The sequence below is a fragment of the Equus quagga genome, chromosome 4 (assembly GCF_021613505.1).
Source record: "Equus quagga isolate Etosha38 chromosome 4, UCLA_HA_Equagga_1.0, whole genome shotgun sequence".
Classification (NCBI taxonomy): domain Eukaryota; kingdom Metazoa; phylum Chordata; class Mammalia; order Perissodactyla; family Equidae; genus Equus; species Equus quagga.
The window spans coordinates 35,644,613-35,671,691 of NC_060270.1; the positions used below are offsets into that span (position 1 = coordinate 35,644,613).

Below are 27,079 nucleotides of genomic sequence, written 5' to 3' on the forward strand. Positions count from 1 at the left end.
TAGTGGTGGTGGTGGTGATAGTGGTGGTGGTGGTAGTAGTGGTGATAATGATGGCAACAGTGGTGGTGGTGGTAGTGGCTTCCTTACTCTGTCAATCTGAACAGATTAAGGAGATCTCTATTGCATGTTGTCTTAGCACCCTGGGATATTATTCAATTAGACCAAAAGTCTTGTATTAATTTGAGGCAGATCTAAGTGTCCTTAGCATAACTGAAAATGAGATCAGGGAAGGAGCCAAGAGAGCATCTGGTCCTTGGCCTTCCTCTTCAAAATGAGGAATCCTCCATCTAAAGAGGAAGCACCTTGCCTGGGATTCCACAGCAAGGACAGGAACCAAGGTCTCCCACTCTTCCCCAGTGCTTTCTCCAGGGCATAACTCCTTCTTTTCATCTTCAATTCTGAAGAAGCCTAAGGCTTTCTTTTCTGCAGAAATGTCCATTTGTTGTCTTGGAATGAACCTCTTAAATCATTGATGCCTCAGTGAAAATTAAAGATTCTTTTCTGGCATCATTATTTGAAAGGAGAAAGGAGAGAGCTCATTTTCCAAGTGGGAAATTCAGCAAAAAGATCTCCAAGGAAGGACAGGGACACAGAAAGGAAGGGTTCAAGTAAGAAAAGACTTTTTAAAAAATAATAAACATCACAATAATAGTAGCCATCCTTTACATGTGTACCACACTTAGAAGATAACAATGTATTCATGTCCATGATCTCTCCTGATTCTAATCATAGGTGTGAGACAGGCAGCATGAATGTCACTGGCCTCATTTCACCAATGTAATTTCTCCAAAGCAGAGGTTGTGATCTAGAAGACTCTATTATGGCAAGAATAAAATGAAAGATAAAACTCAGTGGCCACACAGCTGCCGACAACTCCCAGAGTTACCTGCCCAGCTAATCATTTGGGCCCATCACTCCTTTCGGTGTGGTCTGCATGGAGAGTTGTCCCCTCGCTTAAGGCATAATCAGTGTCATATACATAGGGACCGAGTTTTCACTTACCTGATGGCTGATTTGGTGTGAAAGTTCCAAGTGGCCAGAGGTCAGCAAGGCCACTTTGACCCTTAGATGCTGAAATGCTTAAAATTTTTTGGCCCAAATGTTTTCATTCCTTGACGCATTTCTCCGCCTCTCTGCTCTGGGACAGCAGCCTAGAGCACTTTACCAGCTGCCCCCATGACCCTGCCTTTCAATTAAAGTGAAAGAGCTAGGGAAAGCTCTCTCAATTTCCCAGAGGACCAGAATGCTTCTTCCAGAATCCTTGAGAGCCACTCAAAATGGATCCTCTCACCCAGTTCTCCACACTCCCCATCCTGAGGTCTCATCAAATTTAAGTTGGATGGAAGTAAAGTGAAGAAGTATGGGTAATACATTCTAGGTAGAGGGAACAGTGTAAGCAAAGGCTCAGAGGCAGTTCTTGTCTAGAGTTCAATGTTGTTCCTGTTAGTGGCTTGGAGTCAGAATCAACTTCCAGCAACTCTGTGCACAGCACAGCTGAACCCTGCCTTGTCTCTTTGCTCCATCCTCTCACCTTCTGGTGCTATATTGGACAATGCTCCACTGCTCTTCATAGGGTTTTCATGGTCAGTTTTTTTGGAGGTGGGTGGCCAGGTCCTTCTTCCTAGTCTGTCTAGTCTGGAAGCTCCGCTGAACCCTGTCCATCATCGGTGACTCTGCTGGTATTTGAAATACTGGTGGCATAGCTTTCAGCATCACAGCAACACACAGCAGCCACAGCATGACAACCAACAGATGGGTGATGTGATTCCCTTACCGGGAAATAAACCCAGGATGTGGTGGTGAGAGTGATGAATCTTAACCACTGGACCACAGGGCTGGCTACAGTTCAGTGTTGCTGGAGCAAAGACTGTGAGTCAAGAAGTGATGGGGTCTTTCCTTCCCTGGCGAGCTGTTTGTAAATCTGGTTTGGGGAACCTCAGCACTGTTGGCTACAAGGTCTAACAGCACACTCCTGTTGCAGTTTTCCTGTTAATTGGGTAAGTACCCAATCTAGCTGGTTGCTAGGCTCAGGGCCTTACAGTTGCTATAGGCCTCAGGCCTACAAGGCTGTTGTCAGTTCTCTTAGGAGGGCAGCTGAATGGGGCTGGCCCTAGGCATAGGAGCACTCAGTTGTTTCAGGTTTTGGAAGGTGGGGCTTATCCTTTTTATGGCTATTTGTGAAGCACAGGTGTTCTGCCACTGATAAGCCTCACCCCCCACAGGACCACACACACCGTCAACACAGTCCTGGTCCATGAACATGTCCCAACCACCTAGAGCATACCCCAATGCCCCACTGCAGAGGCCCCCACCTCTCCACCAATGCCTTCCACAGTTCACCTGGTCCTCACACAGGCCCTGCCCCACAGAGGTGGACACATATAATGGAATACTACTCAGCCATAAGAAATGATGAAATCCGGCCATTTGTGACAGCATGGATGGAACTTGAGGGTATTATGCTAAGTGAAATAAGTCAGAGGGAGAAAGTCAAATACCATATGATCTCATTCATAAGTAGAAGATAAAAACAATGACATACAAACACATAGCAACAGAGATTGGATTGGTGGTTACCATAGGGGAAGGGGGGAGGGGGGAGGGCAAAAGGGGTGATTAGGCTCACATGTGAGGTGATGAACTATAATTAGTTTTTGGGTGGTAAACATGATGTAATCTACATAGAATTCGAAATATATTACAATGTACATCTGAAAGCTATATAATGTTATAATCCAATGTTACTGCAATAAAAAAATTTTGATAGGGGATAAGTCTGGAAATATGAGTAGGAGGGTCTTGTCTGTCTAGTTAAAGAGTATGGATCTTTTCTCATAGACAGTAGGAGGCCACTGAGAAATTCTAAGTGGAAACTGACATGGTCAGATTTTAACATTAGAACAGTCCCCCAGCTGCAGTGTTAGGAGGGGAGAAGCAAGAAGCAAGGCTGCCCATTGGGAGGCTTTTGTGGGAATTTAGGTAATATGAGGGCTGAACAAGGTAATACAGATGGAAGGAGGGACAGAGCCAGGGAATAGCTGGTGATTAAGGGAATGTGATGGTCGTGAGAGAGGCAGAGGAACCAAGGGTAGTTCCCAGGCTTCTACTTTGTGTACCTGGGAGGATAGTGGTCCCATTGACCAAGAGAATCAAGGAACAAGAGCAAGAGTGGGGTTAGAGAATGAGTTCAGTTCAGGGCATGCTAAATTTGTGATGTCAGGGAGAGATCCAGATGGAGATGCGGTTGATATGAGCTATGTGGCCAGAGATCCAGATTAGGGAGTCATCAGTATAAGTGGTAGGTGAAACCACAAGACCCAATGAGATCATGGGAGAGTTAATTTTCATTTATCTTGATACATGTATTGCCAGTATCTGAAAAATCCGTGTCAAGGAGATTCATGTCTCTTTAACAAGGGGAGGAAACTTCTCACAGCATTAAGGGTCTGGGCTTGACAGGCAAGCTGTGCCAATAGCCATTTGCTGACTCAGACCAATGTCCACTTCTGTTGGGTGAATGGTCAAGCGTGAGAGTTTTTAGAGAAACACTTGTATTCTTCTTCTACATTAGAGGTTCACACAGTTTTAAACGTGGTCCTCTTCTCTAGACCAGTGGTTCTCAACACTGGTTGAGCATTAAAATCACCTGGGGAGCTTTGCAAAAATACCAGTTGTGGGTCCCAACCCGGGAGATGCTAATTTAATTGGTCTGAGGTCAGGGCCTCGGCTTGAGTATTTTTCTAAAGGTCCCCAAGTGACACGAATGTTCATCAGAGTTAAGCACCATTGCTAAACAATAATTTCTCTCAGTGGTTCCTCAAATTACAGATTTTTAATTCCTTAGCTCCTCTGACAAATCTCCTATGACTCTATCACAGTTCCTCTAAAAACCACTTTAAAGTCTCAGAACCTACACTGGACACTGCACTCCAGCTACGGTCTTGCTTGCACATCATCCCTGTCTTTGCATTCAACAGGTATTTCTCCCTCGTACCTGCAAGGCTCCTGAGAAATTCTGTCAAATATCCTGTGCTTACAAACACTATCTACCACACTTCTCTGAGTTACATAACTAATATACCTATCAAAAGATGTAAGAATCACCTGCTATGACTTCTGAGTGAACCTTCGTTATTTGCAAGAGATCATTGCTGGCCTTGGTTTCTCTTTTTTTTTATAGTGTCTATTCTATAGGGAGACATTAGTTTTACATTCTTAGATATCTCCCTACTTTTGGACTACTGAATATTGTTTTCATGAACTTCCGCCATGTGTTGACTGAGAGCGAGTCCCACGGCTCATTGCCCCGTGTGCTGGCCAAGGCCTGTCCGAGGAGGCGCTAAGGTGATTGAGATGTGTTTCCCATCACCTACCCACCAGCACTTCTACAGCCCCTGCCACTTAAATATATATGTATATATATTTACCTTTCAAAATGGTGGTAAAATATGTATAACATGAAATTTACCATTCTAGCCATTTTTAAGTGTATAGTTCAGTGGCATTAAGTACATTCACATTGTTGTGCAACCACCACCAACGTCCATCCACAGAACTTTTTCCATCTTGCAAAACTGAAACTCTGTACCGCTAAATGATAACACCCCATTCTCCCCTTCCTCCAGCCCCTTGCAACTATCATTCTACTTTCCGTCTCTATGAACTTGACTATTCGATATACCTCATATGAGTGGAATCATACTGTACTTGTCCTTTTGTGACGGGCTCATTTCAGTCAGCGTAATGTCTTCAAGGTTATTCATGCAGTAGCAAGTGTTAGGATTTCATTCTTTTTTAAGGCTGAATAATATTCTATTATAGGCATATACCACATTTTGCTTATGCACTTATTTACCTATGGATACTTGGGTTGCCTCCACCTTTGGGTATTGTGAATAATGCTGCTATGAACGTGAGTGTCCATATGTCTTTTCATAGCCTTGCTTTCAATTCTTTTGGGTATATATCCAGAAGTGGAATTGCTGGATCATATGGTGTTCCATTTTTAATTTTTTAAGGAACTATGATACTGTTTTCCATCGTGGTTGCACCATTTTACAATCCCACCAACAGTATACAAGGGTTCCAATTTCTCTCCATCTTGAGCAACATTTGTTATTTTCTGTTTCTGTTTCTTGATAACACCTGTCCTCATAGATATGAAGTGGTATCTCATTGTGGTTTTGATTTGCATTTTCTTACTGATTAGTGATGTTGAGCATCTTTTCATGTGCTTATTGGCCATTTGTGTATCTTCTTTGGAGAACTGTTTTTCAAATCCTTTGCCTATTTTTGAATTGAATTGTTTGTTTCACTGTTGTTGAATTTTGGGAGTTCTCTATATATTCTGAATATCAATCTCCTTTCAGATATTTGATTTGCACATATTTTCTCCCATTCTTTGCTGCCAACTTAACTTAGAGATGGTAGTGAAATTCTTCTAGAAGTCCCTTCCTTTTCATCTCCAGGCAAACTTTTGCTTCCACTCCTGTGACTTGTGGCTAGGTCAGGCTCTCCCTTACATCACTCTTGTGTACACTCTATCATGGAATGTTGTCTAAATTTCTGATGTGGATTATAGTGGGATCCTTTTTTGTTTTTTAGTACTATAATAAATATCCTCAAATATTTATATATCAATTTGGTTATTTCAATAAAAATTAAGGGAGTGGGTATGAGTTAAATGAGGATTCTTCATTTCCCCTTTATAAGGCCGTATTTCTTAAAGGTGGTACACCTGCACCAGAATCACCCTGGGTCCTGGTTAAAAATGCTAGTTCTGAGGGGCTGGCCTGGTGGCAGAGTAGTTAAGTTCACTTGCTCTGCTTTGGCTGCCAGGGGTTCACAGGTTCGGATCCTGGGTGCAGACCTACACACCGCTCATCAAGCCATGCTGTGGCAGGGTTCCACATACAAAATAGAGGAAGACTGGTACAGATGTTGGCTCAGGACTGTCATGGAAATATATGCCTCGATAAATGTTGATAGAGGCAAAATTAACGCTGCATCCAAAACACAATAGTGGGGAAAGATTTCAAAATGCCACTCTTGGGCTTTCATATATCCAGTAAACAAACAGGAAATAATTTAAATACAGGAATTGTGTAATATAATGAATACGATTGAAAAAAATACATGTTGCCTAATACCTGAAATACAGAGAATGAAATTTCTTTTCCAGGGCTCATGGAATATGTACAAAAATTAATTCTGTTTTAGGTTACAAATAGAACCTCAGCAAGTTCCTCAAAGCAGACATAGTAAAGGTCATAGTCTCCAACCATTAGAAATCAATAAGAAAAAGTAAATAACAACATGGGGGACAAGTAATAAATTATGGTCCATTTATACAACAAAATGTAGCCATGGAAAACAATATTCTATGTAGAAAAATGTTTAATAACTCCAAATAATGGTCACCATATACTGGTAAGTAAAAAAAAATCAGAAAGAAATCAAAAGAAGTTCAAAATTTTAGAAAAGGAAATGCATACATCTATACATGGGAAAATTCTAGAAAGACTTTATAGCAAAATGTTGATTGTAGTTATAGTTGGTGAGATTAAATGTGATTTTTATTCTAAAATCATTTGAAAATATGATTTGGATTCTTGGCTAAGATTAATAACATGCTCACACTGTTTGTAGAATCTATATTCTTCCATTTTTTTGATGACGAAAATAAGATTAGATTAGCTTGTTTCTAGCCCTTTGGCTTTTTGTTGTTGTTGTTGTTCTCCAAAATTCTTCCAAGGTCAATGAATGTGTTCAGTAACCTCTATTGGAAATTCTCCTGGTCATCCTTGTCCCCAAGCTGTGGACCAAACTGTTCTTTGCTCCTCTTGCCCTAAAATTAACCAGTCCATTTCCCAAACTTCCCCCAACCTTTTTATTTTTGGCCAAGAGTGGAGGGTTTTTTTTGCCACTTACTATTTTCGCATCATTTTGAGCTATTATTTTCATGATATAATTCATATACGTTTGTGCTACTTCCTATATATTCCTGGATTGTGTGTGCCTTTCCTTTCCTTTGTTTCTAAATGTCCTTCTTGGATATGAACTCATGGGTTAGTCTTGCAGACACTTTTTTTCAAGGACCATTCCTTTTTCCTCTTGTGTCTGCCTAAATCTAGAGTTCCTGGCTGTTTATTACAGCCGGGCGTCTCCTTGCTTACAATCCTGACCTCTGAACTGGAGTGGCTTCTTTCTCCTAAGATGTCTCTTATGCCTGCTTCACCAAGCAGGGTCTTTCTCCTGGTCAGAATAAGATCCACAGGCGCTCATCCAGGTAAGCTTCTTTACTCCATGTCAACAAAGGCAATAAAAACATTTGTCTGATGCTCTACTTTGAGCCCAATAAGGCTTTCTGCAAACATTTAGTCAAAGTTCCCTTCCACTGCTCCAACTTGCATTGTGCCAGAATGGTAGTGGCGAGGAATGCACCCGCCATTTCCTCCTTGGGGCCAAGTGGCCTGTAGGAAATGTTCACGATATCACACATGTTCCTCACCCTTTTCTGCTCACACATGAGATATTTTAGGTGCTCTGTCTTTAGGGTTATGAATTCCCATAATAAACCAATTTTAAATGTAAAGCCGTCTTGCCATGAAGACATGTCAGCCCGTAAATAGTTTCTAGTACTCTTTGTAATCATGTATACACGTGTGTGTATTCGTATGTGTCACCAGGCACCTCCCCTCTCATGTTTGTCTTTGTTTTACCAGCAGTTCTATACTTTGGATAGATTCAGTGTTGTTATTCCAATTCTTTGATCCTCTTTCCCATCAGCCTCTAGGCAAATACATGCCCCCCATGCTCATGAGATGCAAGCCTATCAATACTAGACATGAACTCTCCCTTTCAGGGTATGGTAAATCATGACCAAGAAAGCTACATTCAGTATTGACACTGTTTGCTTCCTTTTTATCCCAGAATCCCATCTGTCAGCAGAATGACTGAATGACGCATCATCCCTATTCCCAAGTTTTGCACTCTTGCTCAAAATCAGTGGGAGGTGGGGTCAGACTAGGTGATAAATGGCCTTGAATGCCTGGAAAAGGAGTTGGACACAAACTGATAGTCAATAAGAAGCAGTTTTTGGTTCTTGAGAAAGAAAATAATTGAAACTAGTGGATTTTGTGAAGTGCCTATAGGTGGAGCAGACTGAAGTGGAGTGAGGCAATTATAAAGACTGAAGGCAGATGCTTGGGCCAATAAGGAGGCTGTTACCCAGAAACGGGGGTGCTGTCACGAATAGTGAAATGGAGAGAAAGGGGCAGAGCTGAGAGACAATATAAAACAAAACTTGAAAGTTGGTTTCTGATTTGGTATTGAAATTTTGAAGCTAAATGATGACAATTATCAAGCCTGCTGAATGTAGAGAACGACATTTCCATTTAAAAAGTGAGGAAAATCTGTGTTATTTAGTTTTGTAGGTGGAGGTGGGAAGAAGATAAGTTTGAGAGTAGATCTATTTCTATATTTAAAAGTCACACCTAGTAAATGGTTGGAGGACTGTGTAAATGCATGTGATTCCATCAGCGACAGGATGTCTTTCCGACCAAACTAAACTCAGCATGTGACTTCAAGCTCTGATCAAAACAATGTCAGTCAATCAAATCAAACGATTTTTTCTTTCTTATTCTTCAGTGGTGGCTGGTTTCTGTTGGCTATTTTTGTCTAGTTCAAAGTGATTCACCCAGAGAGGCCAGTTTTTCCAATTGGACTATAATTTATTAGACACATTCAGCCAAATGACTAACTCTGTGCTCATTTCCTAAATCCTCCAGTGTCCTAATCTAGCTCACACATCCAACTGCTCCTAACCCCTGCAAGCAGATGTTACCACAAAATTTCCAAGTCATAATATTTTGCTTTATTCATTAATTGCTTCTAGGAGTGAAGGTGAAAATGTATGTGGTTCCATCTTTTACAGCTGGTTCTGAAAAACATCACCTTTCCCTTCCATCCTCTTCCTTAAACTGAGGTCTAAGATTTTTCATCCCTTAATTCATGCCTTCTCTCATCTTAAACCCTTTTTCTCTTTGCATGAGAGCCCTCTATGGATCAGGGAATCTTGGCACATTTACCAATATTTAATAAAGCAGAAGGGAAGGCCGTCAGCATCCACTGAGCCCTATGTGCCAGGCACTGTGCTAGGAAATCTGTCTTCATTATGTCTAATCCTGCTCTGTAAGGTGATACCACTAGTCCCATTTTCCAACTGAGAAACTTGGGCTCAGAGAGATTAAGTAAGAATAAGTAATGTGCTCAAGACCACAAATCTAGGCGATGTCATGGGTGAGATGTGGACCCAGGTTCGCTGGACTCCAGGTTATACGCTTTTCTCTTTTCTGACAGATGTAGATTTTCAGGTGTAGGATATGGTTGGCATGTTGTTCTCCACTTCAGAAACCACTGGCACAAGGAAGTAGTTGAGGAGAAGTCCTTTAACCTCACAGGCCCCAGTGTGTGGGCCTCTTGACATCTCACCCCCTCCCAACCCACACCCTTGAGTGAATAGGGCTTATGAGTTTGGAAGATTGGGGAGACATGAAGTGGCATACTCCTAATTAGTTTGAACTGAGGAATCCATTGGCTATCATTTTTATTGAAATTGAAAATACAAGAAATAGTTTCATAGCATGAAGAAACTCTTTTAAATTAAACCCAATTTAGGAGTCTTGAAGTTCTGATTTCAGCAGTTCCTCCCTCCAGTGCAAGCATGTCGGGTACACTTAGTAAACAAGTCTTTTCTCTCCTCTGCCCTTTCTTCTCAATCAACCGTATGAGCATCATTGCACGCTGAGCACTCCTTTCTCAGAGCTCCACAGCCCTTAGGACACACAGCCCAGTACTACGGCTTTTATGGAAGCTCCACGGTACCCCCAGTGGACTGCCAGTTCACTGAGGGCTGAGGTCAGTCACAATTTATCCCTGCAGCCGCCATAGCGCCTAGCAAAGTATTCTACGCATTCTGTGAGGTGAGTACATGTACAAGCATACTTGCCTTTTGAACATCATTATTTTAACCAAACTTTACAAGAAACGATGGGATAAATGGCAGATAGAACAGGATTTCAAGTTAGAAAAAGTCCACTATAACGTACAAAATAGCAATCTGGTGCAGAAGAACTTCGGCTGTAGGTAATTCATTTAACTATGGTACACATTTATGCATAGTTCACAAATGCCGAAATTCACATGTACACATGTAATACTCATGAAGTACAAAAAATGTAATGCACATTGTTCATACTGTAAGTCCACACACAATACACATGTTCATATGTAGTATGAGTACCCTCAAATATATCTGCCGTCAAGTCAATGTTCTATAACGCTCAATCTCTAACCAAGGTAGGCAAACTTTGAGAAGATTGAGTTGGGTTATGGCAGAAAAAAAATAAAAGCAGACCAAGATGGTGAAAATAAGGAATTTCCTTTATATTTTTTAAACTATATAAATAATGCATTTCCCTTTTTAAAAGGAATTAAAACATTATGGGTAATGGAACCTCAAATTCTAATTTCTGTGTGTTCCTTGGAGGTAACAATTGTGATATTTTGTGTGCATCCTTTCAGATCTCTCTTTTTTGGCGTTGTATACATATATTTGCACCATTAAAAATATTGCACATAATTTTGAGTTTTAAAAAAAAAATGCCATTTACTTCCACTAATTCTAATAGTCACAAGAACTGCACGAGAGAGATTCCATTATTCTCATTTTACAAAAGAGGACAGTAGGGCTCAGATAGATTAAGATTTTAAAATTTTCTCAAGGTCGCATAGCTAGTAAGTACCAGAACTAAACTGAGCCTTCCTTTCCATGAATAAGGTATTTCTCCATTTATTTAAGTTTTTCTTTATGTCCTTCAGTGAGTTTTTATAGATTTCTCTACAAAGGTCTTGCATGTTTCTTGTTAGATTTATCCCAGTGTACATTCTACTTTTCATTAAAGTTTTGAAAGAGATCTTTTCCTATTATGCTATATTTCCTAATTGGCTATTGCTTGTGTAAGGGAAGGCAATTCATTTTTTAATGTTAATTTTATATATACTCACTTTGCTAACATCCCTTAATAATTTATTTTATTCTCTTGGTTTTTCTAGGTATCCTTACCATATCGTTTAAAAGTTGTGACAGTCTCATCTTTTCTGTTCTAACATGTGCACCTCTTATTTCTTCTTCTCATTTAATTGCACACTTAGCACCTCTGGGAGACTGTTGAATAGCAGAGGTCTTAACTTGCATCCTTATCTTGTCCTTGATTTTAATGGTAGTGGTTCTAATATTTTGCCATTTATTTATTTTTCAAATAAGTAAACATTGTTATTTCCCAGCAGAGTATCCTGTTGTCTTTTTTAAATCTTTTTCTAGTTTTATTTTTTCCAGTTTTACTGAGATGTAATTTATGTATAGCACTATACAAGTTTAATGTATACAGCATAATGGTTTGACTTACATATAGTATTGTGAAATGGTTACAATAAGCTTAGTTAGCATCCATCATCTCATATAGATACAAAAAAAAAGAAAAACATGTTTTTTTCCTTGTGATGAGAACTCTTAGGATCTAGAAATCTTAGGATTTCTTAACAACTTTCAAATATACCATCTAGCCATATTAACTATAGTCATCATGTTGTACATTATATTCCTAGTAATATTTTGCCATTTAAGTATGAAGTTTGCCGTGGGGTTTTGGTAGATAGTCTTTATGATGTAAAGGATGTTCTATTCACCTTCTAATGTGCTTAGAGGTGTGTTTGCTTTTCCATCATACTTGGGTGTTGAATTTTATCAAGTTTTTTTCTGAATATATTGAGATTGTCATGTGAATTTCTCTTTTATTCTGTTAATATAGTGAATTGTATTGATAGCTTTTATAATCTTGATCCATCCTTGCTTTCCCGGAATAAACCCTATGCATTGTTATTTTAATACTATACTAGATTTTGCTATTTAATGGAAGATGTTGCTGAATGTAATAAAGACATTGGTCTATAATTTGTTTTTATTTGTGCTCTCCTTATTCAGCTTTTGTAACCAGGTTATACTGGCCTCATTAAATAAATTGTAACAACATCTTTTTCTGTGCTCTGGAACAACTCGTGTAAGAGGAGAATTATCTGTTCCTTGATGATTTTTAGAACTTGCCTGTAATATCCTCTGGACCAGGAGGGTGGAGCAGACTCCTGGATATTAGACTTTGAAATATTGATTCAATTTCATGTGTTATTATTGGACTAGTCAGGCTTTTCTACTTCTTGAGCCACTTTTGATAATTTATATTTTCTCAAATTTTCCCATTTCACCTAGTTTTTCAAACGTAGTGCTGTAAAGTTGAATATCTTATTCTCTCATAATTTAGTAAAATCTCTTGCATTTATATTTATGCCCCTTTTTCCTTCCTAATATTGCTGGTCCTCCTCCTCCTCCTCCTGCTTCTTCTCTTTCTCTCTCTCTGCCAAAGAATTGTCTATCTAGTTGATTTTTTTCAACAGCAAGAAAAAGAGCTTTTGGGCTTATTTACTAACTGCCCAGTTGTTTTGTTTTGTTTTGGGTGCTAGCTCATTGCTTTCTGTCTTTTTCTTTAGCTCTGTCCTCCTCAGCTTTGTTTCGATTTCTTTTCTTCCTATTCTAGCCTCCTGAGTTTAGGTTTGGTTCATTTTTTTTCATCTTCCTTGTTTTCTAAGAAATTCGTTTAAGGCTAAAAGTGTCCTTTAAGCATTGCTATAACCAAATTGCACATCGGTTAAATTGATATGTAACACTTCCAGATTTTCATTTTCTTTTTAAACAAGAAGTTACTTAAGAATCTGTGGGAATTTTTTCTTAATTTCCATACTGTTGCAGATCAGATTTCCTGGGAAGCAGAGTCTGAAATGGAGATTGTAGTGCAGGAGTGTTATTAGTTTTATTTTTATTTATTTATTTTTATTCATTTTACATAAATTTTTCATATAGCATGCTTTTCAAAAATACATCTAGTTGTTGGCTTGTAGGTATTTCATGGCAGCTACAAACATGGGCCCGGATTAGGCCGCCATCTTTCTTCTACCACTTCCAGCTGCATGAGCCTCTCTGAAGATCCTCTTTAAAATTGGGAAAAATAACAATATTTGCCTCTTAGACTGTTACAAAAATTATCTGGCCACAGATAATATAAGTCAATCACCTAGCACAATGCTTTGCAGAAGGTAGGCACTTAATTATATTTTTTTAAATCAATCGATTTATTTAAACTAAAAGAACCAGTTTACCCATTTCTCCCACCCTCCACCCTGGCCTCTGGCAACCACCAATCTGTTTACTGTATCTATGAGCTTTGTCTTTTTTTAAATTAATTAATTATTTTTTTAGATTGCAACAACAAGAGAGATCACACGTTGTTTGTCTCTCTCTGTCTGACTTAGTTCACTTGACATAATGCCCTCAAGGTTCATCCCTGTTGTGGCAAATGGCAAGATCTCATCCTTTTTTGATGGCTGAATAAGCCCAAGGTTCCCAGTGTTAGTTTTGTGAGGGAGTGCTCTTCGAATCACCACTTGTGGAAGGGAAGAGACAGAGCATGATTTGGCAAAGGGAGAAGTTGCACTGGGATGGCCCTGCTGTGTGTTCCCAGTTGGGGTGAGGGGACAAGGCCTTTTGCCTTTTCCTTTGTATCATTCAGTGGGTGGATGTGGGCTGCCCAGGAAGAGGGGATGACTTTGGGCAAGGCAGCTCTTTCCAGCTCAGGCAATTCCTGAAAAGGTCTGACACCTCTCAGACAGACTGCAAGCTGTCTGCCAGCAGCACTCCCAAGCAGCTGGGGGAATACATCCTTCTTTTCAAAAGGGGTCTGCTTGGCACAGTTCAGCACCTGCTACAGATATTTATAGTTTTAATATTTTAGCCAACTTTTGGCTGTTAACGTTTAATCTCTATAAGACATTTCCCCATGGATTTGAATAATCTTTTTTTTTCTTTTACTGAGTTTCAGTGACTTCAGAGTATTTAATTAGATGCATGTACCACAAGGTATTTAGCAATCCAATATTGTGAGACATTTAAATAGCTTGTGTTTTATTGCTATTATAAACAACGCTGCCACAGATACCGTTGGAGTTGAAATCTTGTAGAAGTGGTTATAGTCATCACAGAGGTAGTGCTGTTATTATTGTCCATAGTTACTTTCTTAAGATAAGTTTATAGAAGTAAATTTACATGGAAATGTACATTTTGAGGCTGTTGATAGAAAGTCCTATTTTAGCTAATTTACTTCCACACCAGCAGTGTTGGAGAATTTCCGTTTCCTTGCCTTCTTATCAACATAGATGTTACAAATTTTTTAATTGCTAACAATATAATAAAATGGCAATAATATCTTCCTATTGTTTCTATCCAATGAAGTATGATTTAAATGAGTATAAAAAATCATTTCCCAGCCTAAAATGATGGCCCCGGATACTTCGTGGCAAGAGCAAAGAGTTGATGTCTAACATTTCTGGAAGGAAAATGGAGTTACTGTTAGAAGGAACCCTAAATATTAGTTACTCCACTCTCTGCAATTATCAGATGAGAAACTTGAGGTCTAGAGAATAGAAGGGACTTGCTCAAAGTCACTTCACTACGAAATATAAGAACCAGGATTAGACCCCAGAGCTCTACCATACCACCCTACTTTCTCTGATTTGCTTTCTTCCCAGTTTCCATAACTCCATCAAGCTGTTGAGTTTCTGAAACTAGAATTCAAGAGCCTCCTAAGAAATGTTTTAGATTTTGTGCTTTATTCAAATCAGAATATTTAAAAATTAATGTAAATATATTTGTATTTTCTTGATGACTGTCTTATGCCAAATACTGCCATGTGATTTCAGAACCCCTGTTATCTTTCTGTCACATGGCATAATGGTGAAGAACCACCTCCAGAGTCAGAGTATCTGGATTTGAATCCTGAATCCATCAGTCAATAGCTACATGACCTAGGACAAGCTACTTAACCCTCTGTGCTTCAGTCTCCTCCTCTTTAAAATGGGCATAGTATTTGTATCTACCTTATAGGGTTGTTATGAGTAGGCAACCAGATAATTCATGTAAATTGCTTAGGACAGTCTGGCATGTTATAAAGGTTAGTTATTATTAATAAGGTGTTTCTCAAACTGGGGCCTAGACACTTCTTGGGTGGATGGGGCCATCCAGGGACATATTGTCTGGGATCAGAATGAGATGTAGGCACCCCTGGGTGCTGTCGTCAGTGGTGCTAAATCACTGTTGCATGATTGCCCATGCAGACATTGTTGTTCTGTGGAGTTGGTGGAGGAACGGGCACCTGACTGCCCAGAGCCTCCTATAAACTAAATCCTGGGCTCATGAAATGAACCAGAAAATTGATCCTCAGGCAGCTTACAATCTAGACATGATTTAATATTCTTCCTAGGTCTGAAAACCAGCACAGATGCTGGGGAAGTATGGGCTCTGCATTGAGGCAGACGTGGGTTTGGCTGATGGCCCAGCTGCCTAGAAGGAGTCTGATCCTACGTATGGTGGCATAATAAGACTTACCTTGAAAGATTATTTTGAGAATTATATTCATGTGGAACAGGGAGTATATTCTCAATGAATAGTAGCTATTGTTTAGATTGTTATGCGAAGCAGCAAGTGGGAGGAAGGAAAAGGAAAGGAGAATTAGAGAATGGGAGAGGGAAGGGTAGCAGAGGAGGGAGGGGAGGGAGAACACAAGAGGGTCATGAAGTGGAGGACACTCATGGGCCAGCTCACCGCAAGTTCCTCCTGGTGCACGGGCACTTCCCAAGCTGAACAGGATTTCACAAACTGTTCCAAACTTGAATGTTGTCTCTTTGGTGTGGTTTCCTTGTGGTGGTTGTTAACACACATACACGCACACCACCCCACTGCCACCACAATACTTGGCTTTTTTACAGTACCATCTTCTTCTAGACCTGCCTGAGCCCCATACTCATGCCTTGCTGTGTCTCTTCCCTGACAGTTCCATTTCTGACACGGGGCTGAGCTGTGGCGTGACTTGAGCTGTCATTTTCTCACACTCAGGCTCTTCTGATTGTTGAGGTTTGCCCTTCACTCGATGGTAGGAAATTCCTGTTATCTGTTCCGTGCCCTCTCAAGATTATATATTTGGCACAAAATGTCACAGGAAGAGTATGAAACATAGATCCAGATTGTAAAGAAAGGAAAATTCTGCAGGGAATATGTCATACCATGAGATTTTGGGGAGCTGGGCAGGATGATAGGCATCTGGCAATCATGGGGCTCTGGCTTCCCTGTAATGTTTTCTTGCCTGAGGAAAGTGACTGACTTGAGAGACCCAGATTCTGTCTGCTTTACGGTCCCCTTAAGGAGAAGGAAGAGCTCCAGGTATTCTAAGTTTCTCTTCTTAGTCCTGTCCCTTACATTAATGTAAAGCAGTGGTTACAAAACACCGGCATGCATCAGAATCTCCAGGAATGGCTTCCGAGAATTTGCTTTTCTTACGTGTTCCTGGGCGATGCCAGTACTGCTGGTGTGAGGACCACACTTTAAGAAGCACTGACAGGAAATTTTACTTGCTGTGACTCTCACAAACATTATACAAATAATTCTCATAACAACCCTGGGAAACATGTATTGCTATTATTATTATTCCCATTTAGAGATGAAGAACAACTTATTTAACATCACATCATTGGAAGTGCTATAGCCAAGATTTGAATTCTGGTCTCTCTAATTCTAACACCTGACTTGGGCTTGGTGCTGCAGAAGGCTCCCTGACACTGTATGTGTGTCGTTTTCCCCAGGTAGTAGTTTCGTGAAGGAGGCCTCCTCTCACAATCCTTTCCCCACATCAGCCCCTCAGCTCTGGAGTCCGGAATCAGATCTTGGAGTTGCTATTTACAATTCCACTTCTTTAGCATTTCCACTGTAGCGTCCCCAGTGGCAAAGCCAAGTGAACATTCTCCCACTTTCCGAGAACGGTTAGAGGTGGCCCCAGGGCAAGAGCAAATTTGTTTTGAAGTCTCATGTTTTACCTCCAACTTCCTGCGTATTTTCCATTCTATTCCATTCTGTGTTCGTGTTCAATACAACATAGTTTTTTTTTTTCTGCTCAAATAATACTGGTTTTCCAGGAGCAGGCTATGGTTTTTCCTCTGGCTTCCAATTTACCGTCCAGTTTGAGGATGAGCATTTAGGCTCTCTTTAGTTGGATTGTTGATAGTATCAGCACCCAGCACAGGGCCTGGCCCTTAGGGACACAATTTATTCATCCAGAGGTGTTACGGTGAAAGGAAAGACCAGGGGCGTTGGAATGAAACAGACTTGAGTTTAAATAACAGTTCTACCATTTACTAGTGGTTGAACTTGGAGCTGTTTTTTTGGCTGTCAAATGAGTATGGAAAAGACCTTCCTCACAGGGTTTGGTCATATTACAGATGAAGTATTCAAAACACCAGATCTGTTGTTGTCTATAAATGATGGTTGCCGTTATGGCTGGTTATTACAATGCTTTGTTGAACAGATGAATAAATAAATGAATGAATGATCAGCACTCAAGCTGTGATGCCCCTGGGCTGGAAACACTCCCCAACCTGACATTCCATGCCTGTCCCAAAGGCAGCCTCCTCAAGTAGCAAGTCTCAGCTTCTCCCAGGAGCCTGCACTCCTCTCCTGGGTACCAGCCCCCTCACACCTGAGCAGCTCAGTTCAGCCTGACATTTTCACACCTCTCCCAGAGTGGGGATTCTTAGATTCACTGTGAGGCCACTAACGAGGTGCCAAGTCCTCAAATGCAAGTCCCCTCTGAATTCTCATGGGTAACACACCGTTCCAAGACTTTTATTTTTATGTTTGTATAAGGACTGTGGGCTGGTAATTTATTAAATGAGTTATTAGGGATTACTCATATTTGCTATTCATAAACTCAAATTAGCTTATTACTAGGTTCCCCAGGGGCCTCTAATTCGGTTATCTGTGAAGTCAGACTGCTTCTAAATGCTCAGTAACTACTGCCTCCTCGTTCTGCCAGATGGTTAGAATCCTGTGACCTGGGGGAAAGTCACGTTGTTATCATTGCAATGGCAGACTTGTTTTGAGTTGCCTGTACTGTTCAGCTACTGCTCTTCTTGCTTTTTAATTAGAAATTATAGTTCATTTAACTTCGTTGTTATCATATTAGTTTGTGGAGGATATTTGGTTAACCCGACAGCATGCAGTGATACACACTTGCATCAAAGGTATTTCAGGCCTATAATTTTCCAGTTACTACATTTTAAGACGTGAACAAGTTGCAGTTCAAGCATGAATCATGCGTATCCTCTTGCTAAACAGATACATATGTAATCTGAACCCGAAAGTGCTGATGTGGTTGTTTTGGTTATTTATGACTGCATATCTGACTGCCTCAAAATTTAGTGGCTCAACAGTCATTTTATTATTCCACATGATTCTGTGCATCAGGAATTCAGGCGAGACACAGCAGAAATAGCTTATCTCCACTCCACATCATGTGTACTAAGACCGTAAAATCCAAAATGGCTTCTTGTCGTCCATGTCCAGTGCCTCAGCCAGGATGGCTTAAACAACTGCCTGCTGGTTGGAATGGCTTGGCTGGGATCTTACAGAAGGGGCTTCAGTTTTCATCATCAGCTGGGGGGCTCCGTTCTCCTCCATGTAATGTTAAGCCTCTGTCTGTCCGTGTGGTCTTTTTGTGAAGGACCACTCAGAGAGAGCAAGGAGGCTGAATTTCTGGCATAGTTCAGTGCTCCCAAGAACACAAAGGTGGAAGCTGCCAGGGCTTCTGAAAGCTTGGGCCTGACACTGGCACAGTGTCATTTCTTTTGCGTTCTCTTAGTCACAGGCACAGCCCAGACTCCAGATGGGGGGTGGGAGGACTACAAAGGGTATGAATATCAGGAGGTGTGGTTTTTTAGAGGCCACCAATGTAGCCGATGACTAAACAGTGACAGTTCATTATGAATTCTAGCAACTTAACTCCTAACATACTATCAGGTTAAGCATAATAAAGTGACTATTATAAGTTTATAGTTATAAATTTATGTGATTATTTTAAAGTGTGTGCACTGTCATGTTTTTTTTATTATAAAATAAGTGACTCATAAATGGTATTATCAACAATTTTATGCCAATTATGTCTTTTGTTCCTCTCCAATTCTTTGCTACCACTCGGTTCTTTTTCTACAGGGAAGTGCAAACAGATGTGGTAGGATCTTTTGCTCCACACGAATGGTCTCAGTCAAGAAAGGTTGAGAACCACTTTGTTAGTGATCAAGAAATGAACCCTTCAAAATCCTGTAGTAGCTAGAGCTACAAAGAGCAAGATACTGTTTCCGCCCTGTAGGGGCTCAGGGTCTCACAGGGTAGAGTTGGCAAGTCCACTGCAGTGTGGTAAGCACTGTAATGGAGAAAAGCCCAAGGAGCTATTGGAGAGCAGAGAAGATATGTCCAGCCCAGTTCAGGCGATTAAAGGGAGCTTCGTAGAGTAGATGACACTTGAACTGAACTCCAAAGGCTGTGTAGGAGTTGCAGTTTAAGAAGGATCAGAGGAGCAAAAGCTCAGAGATGGAGCACTCATCAAGATGTGACTCGTCACATGTCTGGGAAGAGAGAGGGGTTCTTATCTTTCCAGCTTTTAGTCATTCTTCCTTTATAAAATTATACTCATTATAGGTTCGTTATAAATCATCAGATGCATATAAATAAGCTCTCCCAATCTGATGCCATATTCATGAATTAATGTTTTCATGAGAGCAAAGAGGAGATGAAGAGGTGTTTGTTCCTGGATAATTGACTATGGCTGATTCACTCGAATGAATAGAGAGCCCTGGGGTGCAATTCAATACCCATTGAATTTGCCGTCTTCCTTCTGACTTGTGATTTCCATGCTGACATCTACACAGACCAAATAGAGTTTGATCCAGTATGTGAAATTGCAAAGCTAGAAAATGCATTGGAAACTATTATTCCCACACCCTCATTTTATAGACAAGGGAACTGAGGCCCGGGTCTCTGAAGCAAGTGCTCAGAGTGGCATAGCTGTAGGGTCGTACACCACACTTCTCCCATCTAAGCCTGACAATATCCAATCTGAGTGTTATTTAGAAAAGCCTATTATATTTTTTTCTGTCAGGGAAGACGTTCAGGATGGTAATAAGAAGGTTGTTCATACTTTAAAGGGCCTCCGAGAGGGTAGTGACTGGGCAGGCTGCTGAAAGAGAAATGCTGAGTGATGTCAGCTGGAGCAAGTCCTCTTGGGTGGTGGTGGTCATCTTTATCAGAAGGCGGCAAATCAGAGGGGACTGTCATGTGGGGGCAGGGTCAGCAGTTACCATCTGGAGAGTCAGGCAGTGTTTCAGGCCCCTAACTTTTCCTGATGGGAATAAAGAATGGTGCAGTTTCTTCTACCAAGAAGCCAAGCACTGAGCTACAATGGGACAGCAAGGATAATAATATGAATATTTGTTGAGTTTTTGCAGCATATACCTCTTTACCTTGCTACTCCTCCCCAGCTGCTTCAGGAATCTCTTTCTACCCCCCAGTGCCTGCTACGGACACATTAGATGGCCCCAGAGCTCTCTTGATATATCTGTGCTATGACTCTTACCAGCTTGTATGTTAATTATTTGTTTGGGTGTTTGTCTCCCACACAGGACCATCAGCTACCACTACAGAGAAATATAGAGGATCCATGTGTTCTATGGGAACACAGCTGGGAGAACAGCTTCGCTTGCTCAAAGAGTTCAAAAAAGCTGTAGAAAGCAAGTAACATTTTTATCTGGAAACCAGACATAAGAGTAGAGGATCATTGTGGGAAGAAAGGAGTCAAGGGCAATTCAGATAGATTAAAGGAATGGTGTGCCTGTCTGTTGTTAACTAATGTTTATGAGGTCCTACCATGTGCCAGGTACTTTGTTAGGTTCTAAGAGTAGACAGTAGGTTGATTTGGCTGGAACATGGAGCATGTAGGGCAGGAGGTCACTGAAGTGAAGATGGGGAGGTGAGCTGTAAAGGATCTTCTGGAACTGGCTGACAAGTCTGCCCTTTATCCTGGAGGCTAAGAGAGGACTCCGAAGGGTTTTAAGCAGATAAGTATCGGAATCAAACTTGGTTCTAAATTAAGAAGCTCTCTATGAAGAGACATGAGGTGACTCATGGTATATATTGTTCAATGAAAGAAACCAAAGTGCAAAAGACAATCCATAATGTGCTACTTTTTGTGTAGTAAAAAGGAAAATAAGAAAATATCCATGTATCTGCTCACTGGTTCAAAAATAAACAGGAAGGATAAACTAGAAACTACAAGGGGTGAGTGGGAATAAGATGGAAAGGAGGGGGACGGGAACAGAGTAAAAAGAATGAGGGAAAGCCAGGCTTCTCTGAATGTACTTTTTAATATGGTTCTGACTTTTGAAACCACACTGAAAAAGAATCAATGGGATTGGAGAAAAAACCCTACATTGAAATACAAACAGAAATGAATGAGAGTGGGGAAGACGTAACCTAAGTCACTTGAAAATAGTATTTTGAGGAAATGCTGTTGCTGAAGACAAAAGAACTGTAAACAAATCTTGAACTCTATTTTGTTTTTCACGGAGATGTGGCTAGCAATTCTGAAAATTTCTGTGTATTTTAAAATTGACCAAATAAGTATACTATAGATGATGGAAACAAAGTTTGTTCGAGAAGGGAGTTTAAAAACATGGAATGAGTAGAGGCTACAATTGACACTAGTGCTGGACAGTAGTTGGAGGTATGAGTATGAACTCAGAGTTTTTAACATGGTTAGATGGATGGATGATGGATGGAAGGATGAATGGATGGATGGAAAGATAGGTAGATAGATAGCCAGACAGAGATGATGTGTGTGTATGCATGAATATATTTCCTACCTCTGTCCTGATAGGGCCTAGAGGCAATGACACCCCAGTAGCAATGAGCATAGCTAGCACACAAAGCTTGATTTCAAATACCATTCTCCACTGAAAAGAATCAAGGCTGTGGAGAAATGACTGATTTCAGGACTAGGACTGAGGAAGTACACGATGAGCCTGAAACATTTTATAGGACCGGAAAATAAAGATATGCTCAAGGAAGGATGGGAATATGTCTAAAGAACAAGGAATCACCTTGAGTAAGCTTCCCCTGGCCAAATCTGGGACAATTTGAGAATTAAAACAAATAATGATAGTAATGGGTTATAACCCACTGAATAAAAGAAGAATCCATGAATATAAATATATATATGTAATGTACACTTATACTTTATATATTTTATATGTTTATAATATTAATTTATATTTTATATATTCATAGTATGTATAGTATTTATAATATAAATAAATATATATAATAAACTGATACGAAAAAATAAAGGAGAAGAGAAAGCTGTCTTACAGTAGAATCCCAACTAATAAATATAGAAGGAATGATGGGATTAGAAATTTGCTATCATAGTAATAATTAATCCAAGCAAGAATCATCAGTATAGGCTAAAACTAGTGGATAAAAGTTAGATGAATAATTACAAAATTATAGCCACTTAAAGCAGGATAAGATCGAGTTCAGAAATCTATGACACAACACAAAGATTTTTGCACCCAACTGCTGTCAGCTGATTGTCTTAGTCATATTGCTAAGTTATGTATTTGCAATAGGAGGATAACAACAATAATTATTTATTGAGTGTCCATTGTGTGATAGGCATTGTGCTAGGTGGGGTTTGGGTTTTTTTGTTTGTTTGTCTTTTACCTATATTAACTCACTTAATCCTAACACTGCCTCAATGAGGTTTTTTATGAGTATCCCCATTTTTGAGATGAAGAAGCCAAGATTCAAGAAGTGAAAAATTGGAGAATGGCTCATGGCCAAGTGGTTAAAGTTCCACATGCTCTGCTTCAGTGGCCCAGGTTCACGGGTTCAGATCCTGGGTGCAGACCTACACACCACTCATCAGCCATGCTGTGGAGGCATCCCACATACAAAGTAGAGGAAAACTGGCACAGATGTTAGCTCAGGGCGAATCTTCCTCACATACACAAAAAAAGAAATGAAAAATTTGTCTAAAGTCAAATAGCTGATAAGAGGCAGAACCAAGATTCCAATCCCCTGCTTCTGATTTCCAGTTCAATGGTGTTCTCTCACGTAGTGTGTCTTTTGGTCCCCTCAGAGCTCTGTGCTTCTGGGAGGATGCAGAATGATACAGTCAGAGAGGCATTCTCAAATGAAAGTATTGGGGGCTCCCTCTTTCTCCTCACCATATTTACTAAACAGTTTGCCTCATTTTCCTCATCTAAAAATAAGGAAGGTGGGTCAGCCCCGGTGGCCTAGTGGTTAAGTTTGGCATCACACTGCTTTGGCGGGCAGGGTTGAGTTCCCAGGCATGGATCTATACCACTCTGTTATTGGCCATGCTGTCGTGGCGGCTCACAGACAAAAACAGGGGGATTGGCGGCAGGTGTTAGCTCAGGGTGAATCTTCCTCGTAGGAAAAAACAAAATGGGGAAGGCAATGCTTAATTTACATGGCTGCTATGAGGACTAAATTAGAAAATATATACATAGCCTATAGCACAGTGTAAAATAAGTTTCCATTAAATAGTAGCAGCAGAATGGTAATAGCAGTTGTAATATTGAAATCCCTGGTATGAAGGAAAATGTTTCTAAAGGGCACCCCTCGCTTTTGGACTGAACTGATAATCAGAGGCCAGATCATAAGGAGCTTTGTGTATCATGAAAAGATTACGCCTTGTTCTATAGGCAAGAGAAACTGCTGAAGAATTTTATTACCAAGAAGGATGTGATCTGGTTGGCAGTTTAGAGGAGACCAAGAGGAGGAGAGCAAAACCCAAGGCAGGGAGACCAGCAGGAGGCTGTTGTTAGAGACCAGGCAAGAAAAGATGAGGGTCTGAGTTAATGAACCAGCTGGCGGGATGGAGAGGAGGGAATTCACAATGGACAGTCACACCGCTGGCCTGGTGCCTGGGTTTGGCAGGAGAGAAAGAGGGACGACTTAAGCTGAGCATCAGGCCTCTGGCCTGGGTACTGGCTCTTCTCAGGGCACAACCAGAATGCAGAAGAGACGCAGGCTGGGGGCATGGGAAGGTGCCAATTTGGAGTGATTTGGGACGTACAAGGGAGTGACAGTAGAGAACTGAATATTCAGATCTGGACTGTGGGAGCTCAGGGCTGGAGCGGCATGCGTGGGAATCATTGAAGCTGCAGAGGTGGAGGAGATCCCTCAGGGAAGGGATGTAGAGTGAGGAGAGAGCTGAGGAGAGGATTTTGGAAACACCAGTATTTAATGATGGCAAAAAGAAGAGGCAGAAGGAGACTGAGGAAGAACACTCAGAAAGATGAGAGAGTTTCAGGGTAATTGTTTCCTGCCGTGGCACAGGCTGCAGAGAGAGCAAATGAAGCAAGGCAGGCCTGAAAGGTGCCTGTTGGATTTGACAACTAGGTCCCTGGGGACCTTGCCGAGAGCAGGTGCCGAGGAGCTGAATGCAGTTGGCCGGTGACTTAAGGAAAGAATTGGACTTTTTAAAGAGAAAATTAGAACTTGGATGCTCCCAGGGATGCAGGCATCTTACTCCCTTGCCTTGTATTCCCACCTGCTGTTGGAGATCTCTGACTGGTGGAAGGTCTTCCTTATAGAGCCAGAATCTCCCTCTGGCATCTTCCGTCGACTCTAGTTCAGCCCTCCAGATCCACACCAACCAACGCTTTATGCTCCTCCAGAGAACTATGCAAATCTGCCCCCTCACTGGGTCGTCTCCTCCAGCTCCTCCATCATTCCACATATGGTCCAGGCTCCCCAAACTTGCCTGGAAGTCTGACTCTCCACAGTGGATCCTGTTTTATTGAAACCGGGCTTGTTCTTTGGTAACGTCAGTCTTTATTTCTCCTCCTATTAGATTGGTGGCTTTCCAACATTTTTTTAACCTCAACCCAGAATAAGAAATACAGTTTAGGGGCCGGCCCTGTGGCTGAGTGGTTATGTTCACACGCTCCACTTCGGCGGCCCGGGATTCTCCAGTTCTGATCCTGGGCACGGATCTACACACTGCTCATCAAGCCATGCTGTGGTGGCATTCCACACAGAACAACTGGAATGACTTGCAACTAGGAAATATAACCATGTACAGGGGCTTTGGGGGAAAAAAAAGAGGAAGATTGGCAACAGATGTTAGTTCAGGGCCAATCTTCCTCAAAAAAAAAAAAAGAAATACATTTTACATTATGATCAGTATACACACATATGTATGTATAACTGAAAGGAGATGCACTCTTAATTCAACTCCATTTCATTCCTTTCTTTCTTGCTTTTCTAGTTCATGTTTTTAAGCGCTAGTCTCGGCCCATCATGTTAATTTCACAACCCACTAAACTGATTTAATGACTGATGGTATGACTAACGGAGCCACCATGCTAGGAGGGGCTGAAAGGAAAAGATTCTAAGTGTTTGTCTGAATCCATCCCCTTCCCTCGCTCTAACCGCTTTTTTATGGTTCTGAGAGGAAAGAGAACTGCTTCGATGCTAGGATGTTAACCAGCCTTGGGGAGTATTTGAATTTCCAGAGTGACTCGTGCAAGGAGGGTAGGCAGCTCTGATGGAGGAATTTAGAAATCAGTGGAGGAGAGAATGCTCACCTTTCAAATCACACCACAAGGTACTGTCCCTGTACTTACTCATGAACCATCCGAAAGCCTGAGGCATTTTCACGGCTTGAGGATGTCCTTAGGTGGCCCTCCTACCACTTCTCACATAAGACATTTAAAATTTTCCAGAGTTTATGAGATTGGCTACCTATTCATATCACCTGACCCCCACCCCAGCCAGAGAACAGTCTGGAGTGTGCTGGTTTGATCTCTCTGCGTTCTTCAGGCTTCCCTGAGGGGATATCCCTCCCTTGAGACCCATCGCCTCCTATAGAACATTTGGGAGTTTTTTTAATATAAAAAAGATGACTTATGTGCTCTAACACTCTCATTCACAATGTCTTTTCTACTTCTGCCCAGGAAGAGCAAGGATTTCTGAATTTACCTTGACTATAGGTAGAAGGATGTTGCCTAAGGAATAGCAGAGGTCTTCCCTCATCGGCTGAGAGGTGCCCGCTGCTGCCATAGACACTTGGGTCCTGGAGACGTCTCCTGAAGGGCCCGTCCATCGCATACCTGCAATGAGCCAGACCCTGGGCTGGGCCTCAGCTTCACCCTGGTGAACAAAACTCTGTCCCTGGCCTCAAGTGCTCACACCCAGCTTAAAGATGAGTGAAGAACGCTGGGTCTCCCTCACCCCAGAAGAATTTAACCAACTCCAGAAATATTCAGAATGTGAGTAAATGGACTGAGCCATCTGGGGTGGGATTTCCTCTTGGTTGGGGAGAACATTTCTGGAGAGCAGAGCAATACGATCATTGCAAAGGCACAGAGAGGGAGATCGGGACTGACAGCTTGTATTTCCTTATAAACACACAATTAGTGTCTTTAAACATAAAAACACAAAGATCTTTACACTCTATAAATGATACATACCCGCCATAGAAATTTTGAATATATAGGAGAAAAAAATAAAGAGTAAAAGTCACAGCTAACCTCTATGAATATTTTGGAACACTCCCCTCCTGTGCATATTGCTTTACGTGGTTGAGTTCCTAAATATACCTTTGTTTTTTAGCCTGAGTTTTCCACAAGACATAAAATTGTAAGCATTTTCTCAGATCACTAAAACCTCTCTATAGCAGAATTTTTGAAGGGCTGCAGGCTGCATGGTTACAATGTTACTCAATCATTTACTGTCTATACGTTTGTGTTTGGACCCAAGGCCATCTTTCGGTAAGATGCAGAATTCTGATGCGTGTCTTTCTTGACTTCGTTCTAGAAAAGCCAGGGCTTTTGCTTGAGGCTCTTGATTTCATTAGTTGCATCCAGGAATGATTTCAGACGTAAAGACACAGTGGTGGCGAGGCCGACGTTCACACAGCTGTGCCCCCCAACAGGCCACTCCTAATCCTGACAGTGATGAGAATCTGCCCGGGCTGTGGTAGAACACCAACTGACCGCTGCA

At 41.1% G+C, this 27,079-nt stretch overlaps 1 protein-coding gene across 3 annotated transcripts in view; it reads left to right on the top strand.

Moving 5' to 3' along the window:
* DGKG (diacylglycerol kinase gamma) overlaps positions 1-27,079 on the top strand; it is a 189,248-nt gene that overhangs the window by 6,413 nt on the left and 155,756 nt on the right. For all 3 annotated transcript variants that reach the window (XM_046658675.1, XM_046658673.1, XM_046658674.1), the window contains exon 2: positions 26,032-26,346. In XM_046658675.1, the coding sequence (XP_046514631.1) occupies positions 26,280-26,346 (67 nt within the window). In that variant the 5' untranslated portion in view covers positions 26,032-26,279. The remainder of the gene's footprint in view (positions 1-26,031; positions 26,347-27,079) is intronic.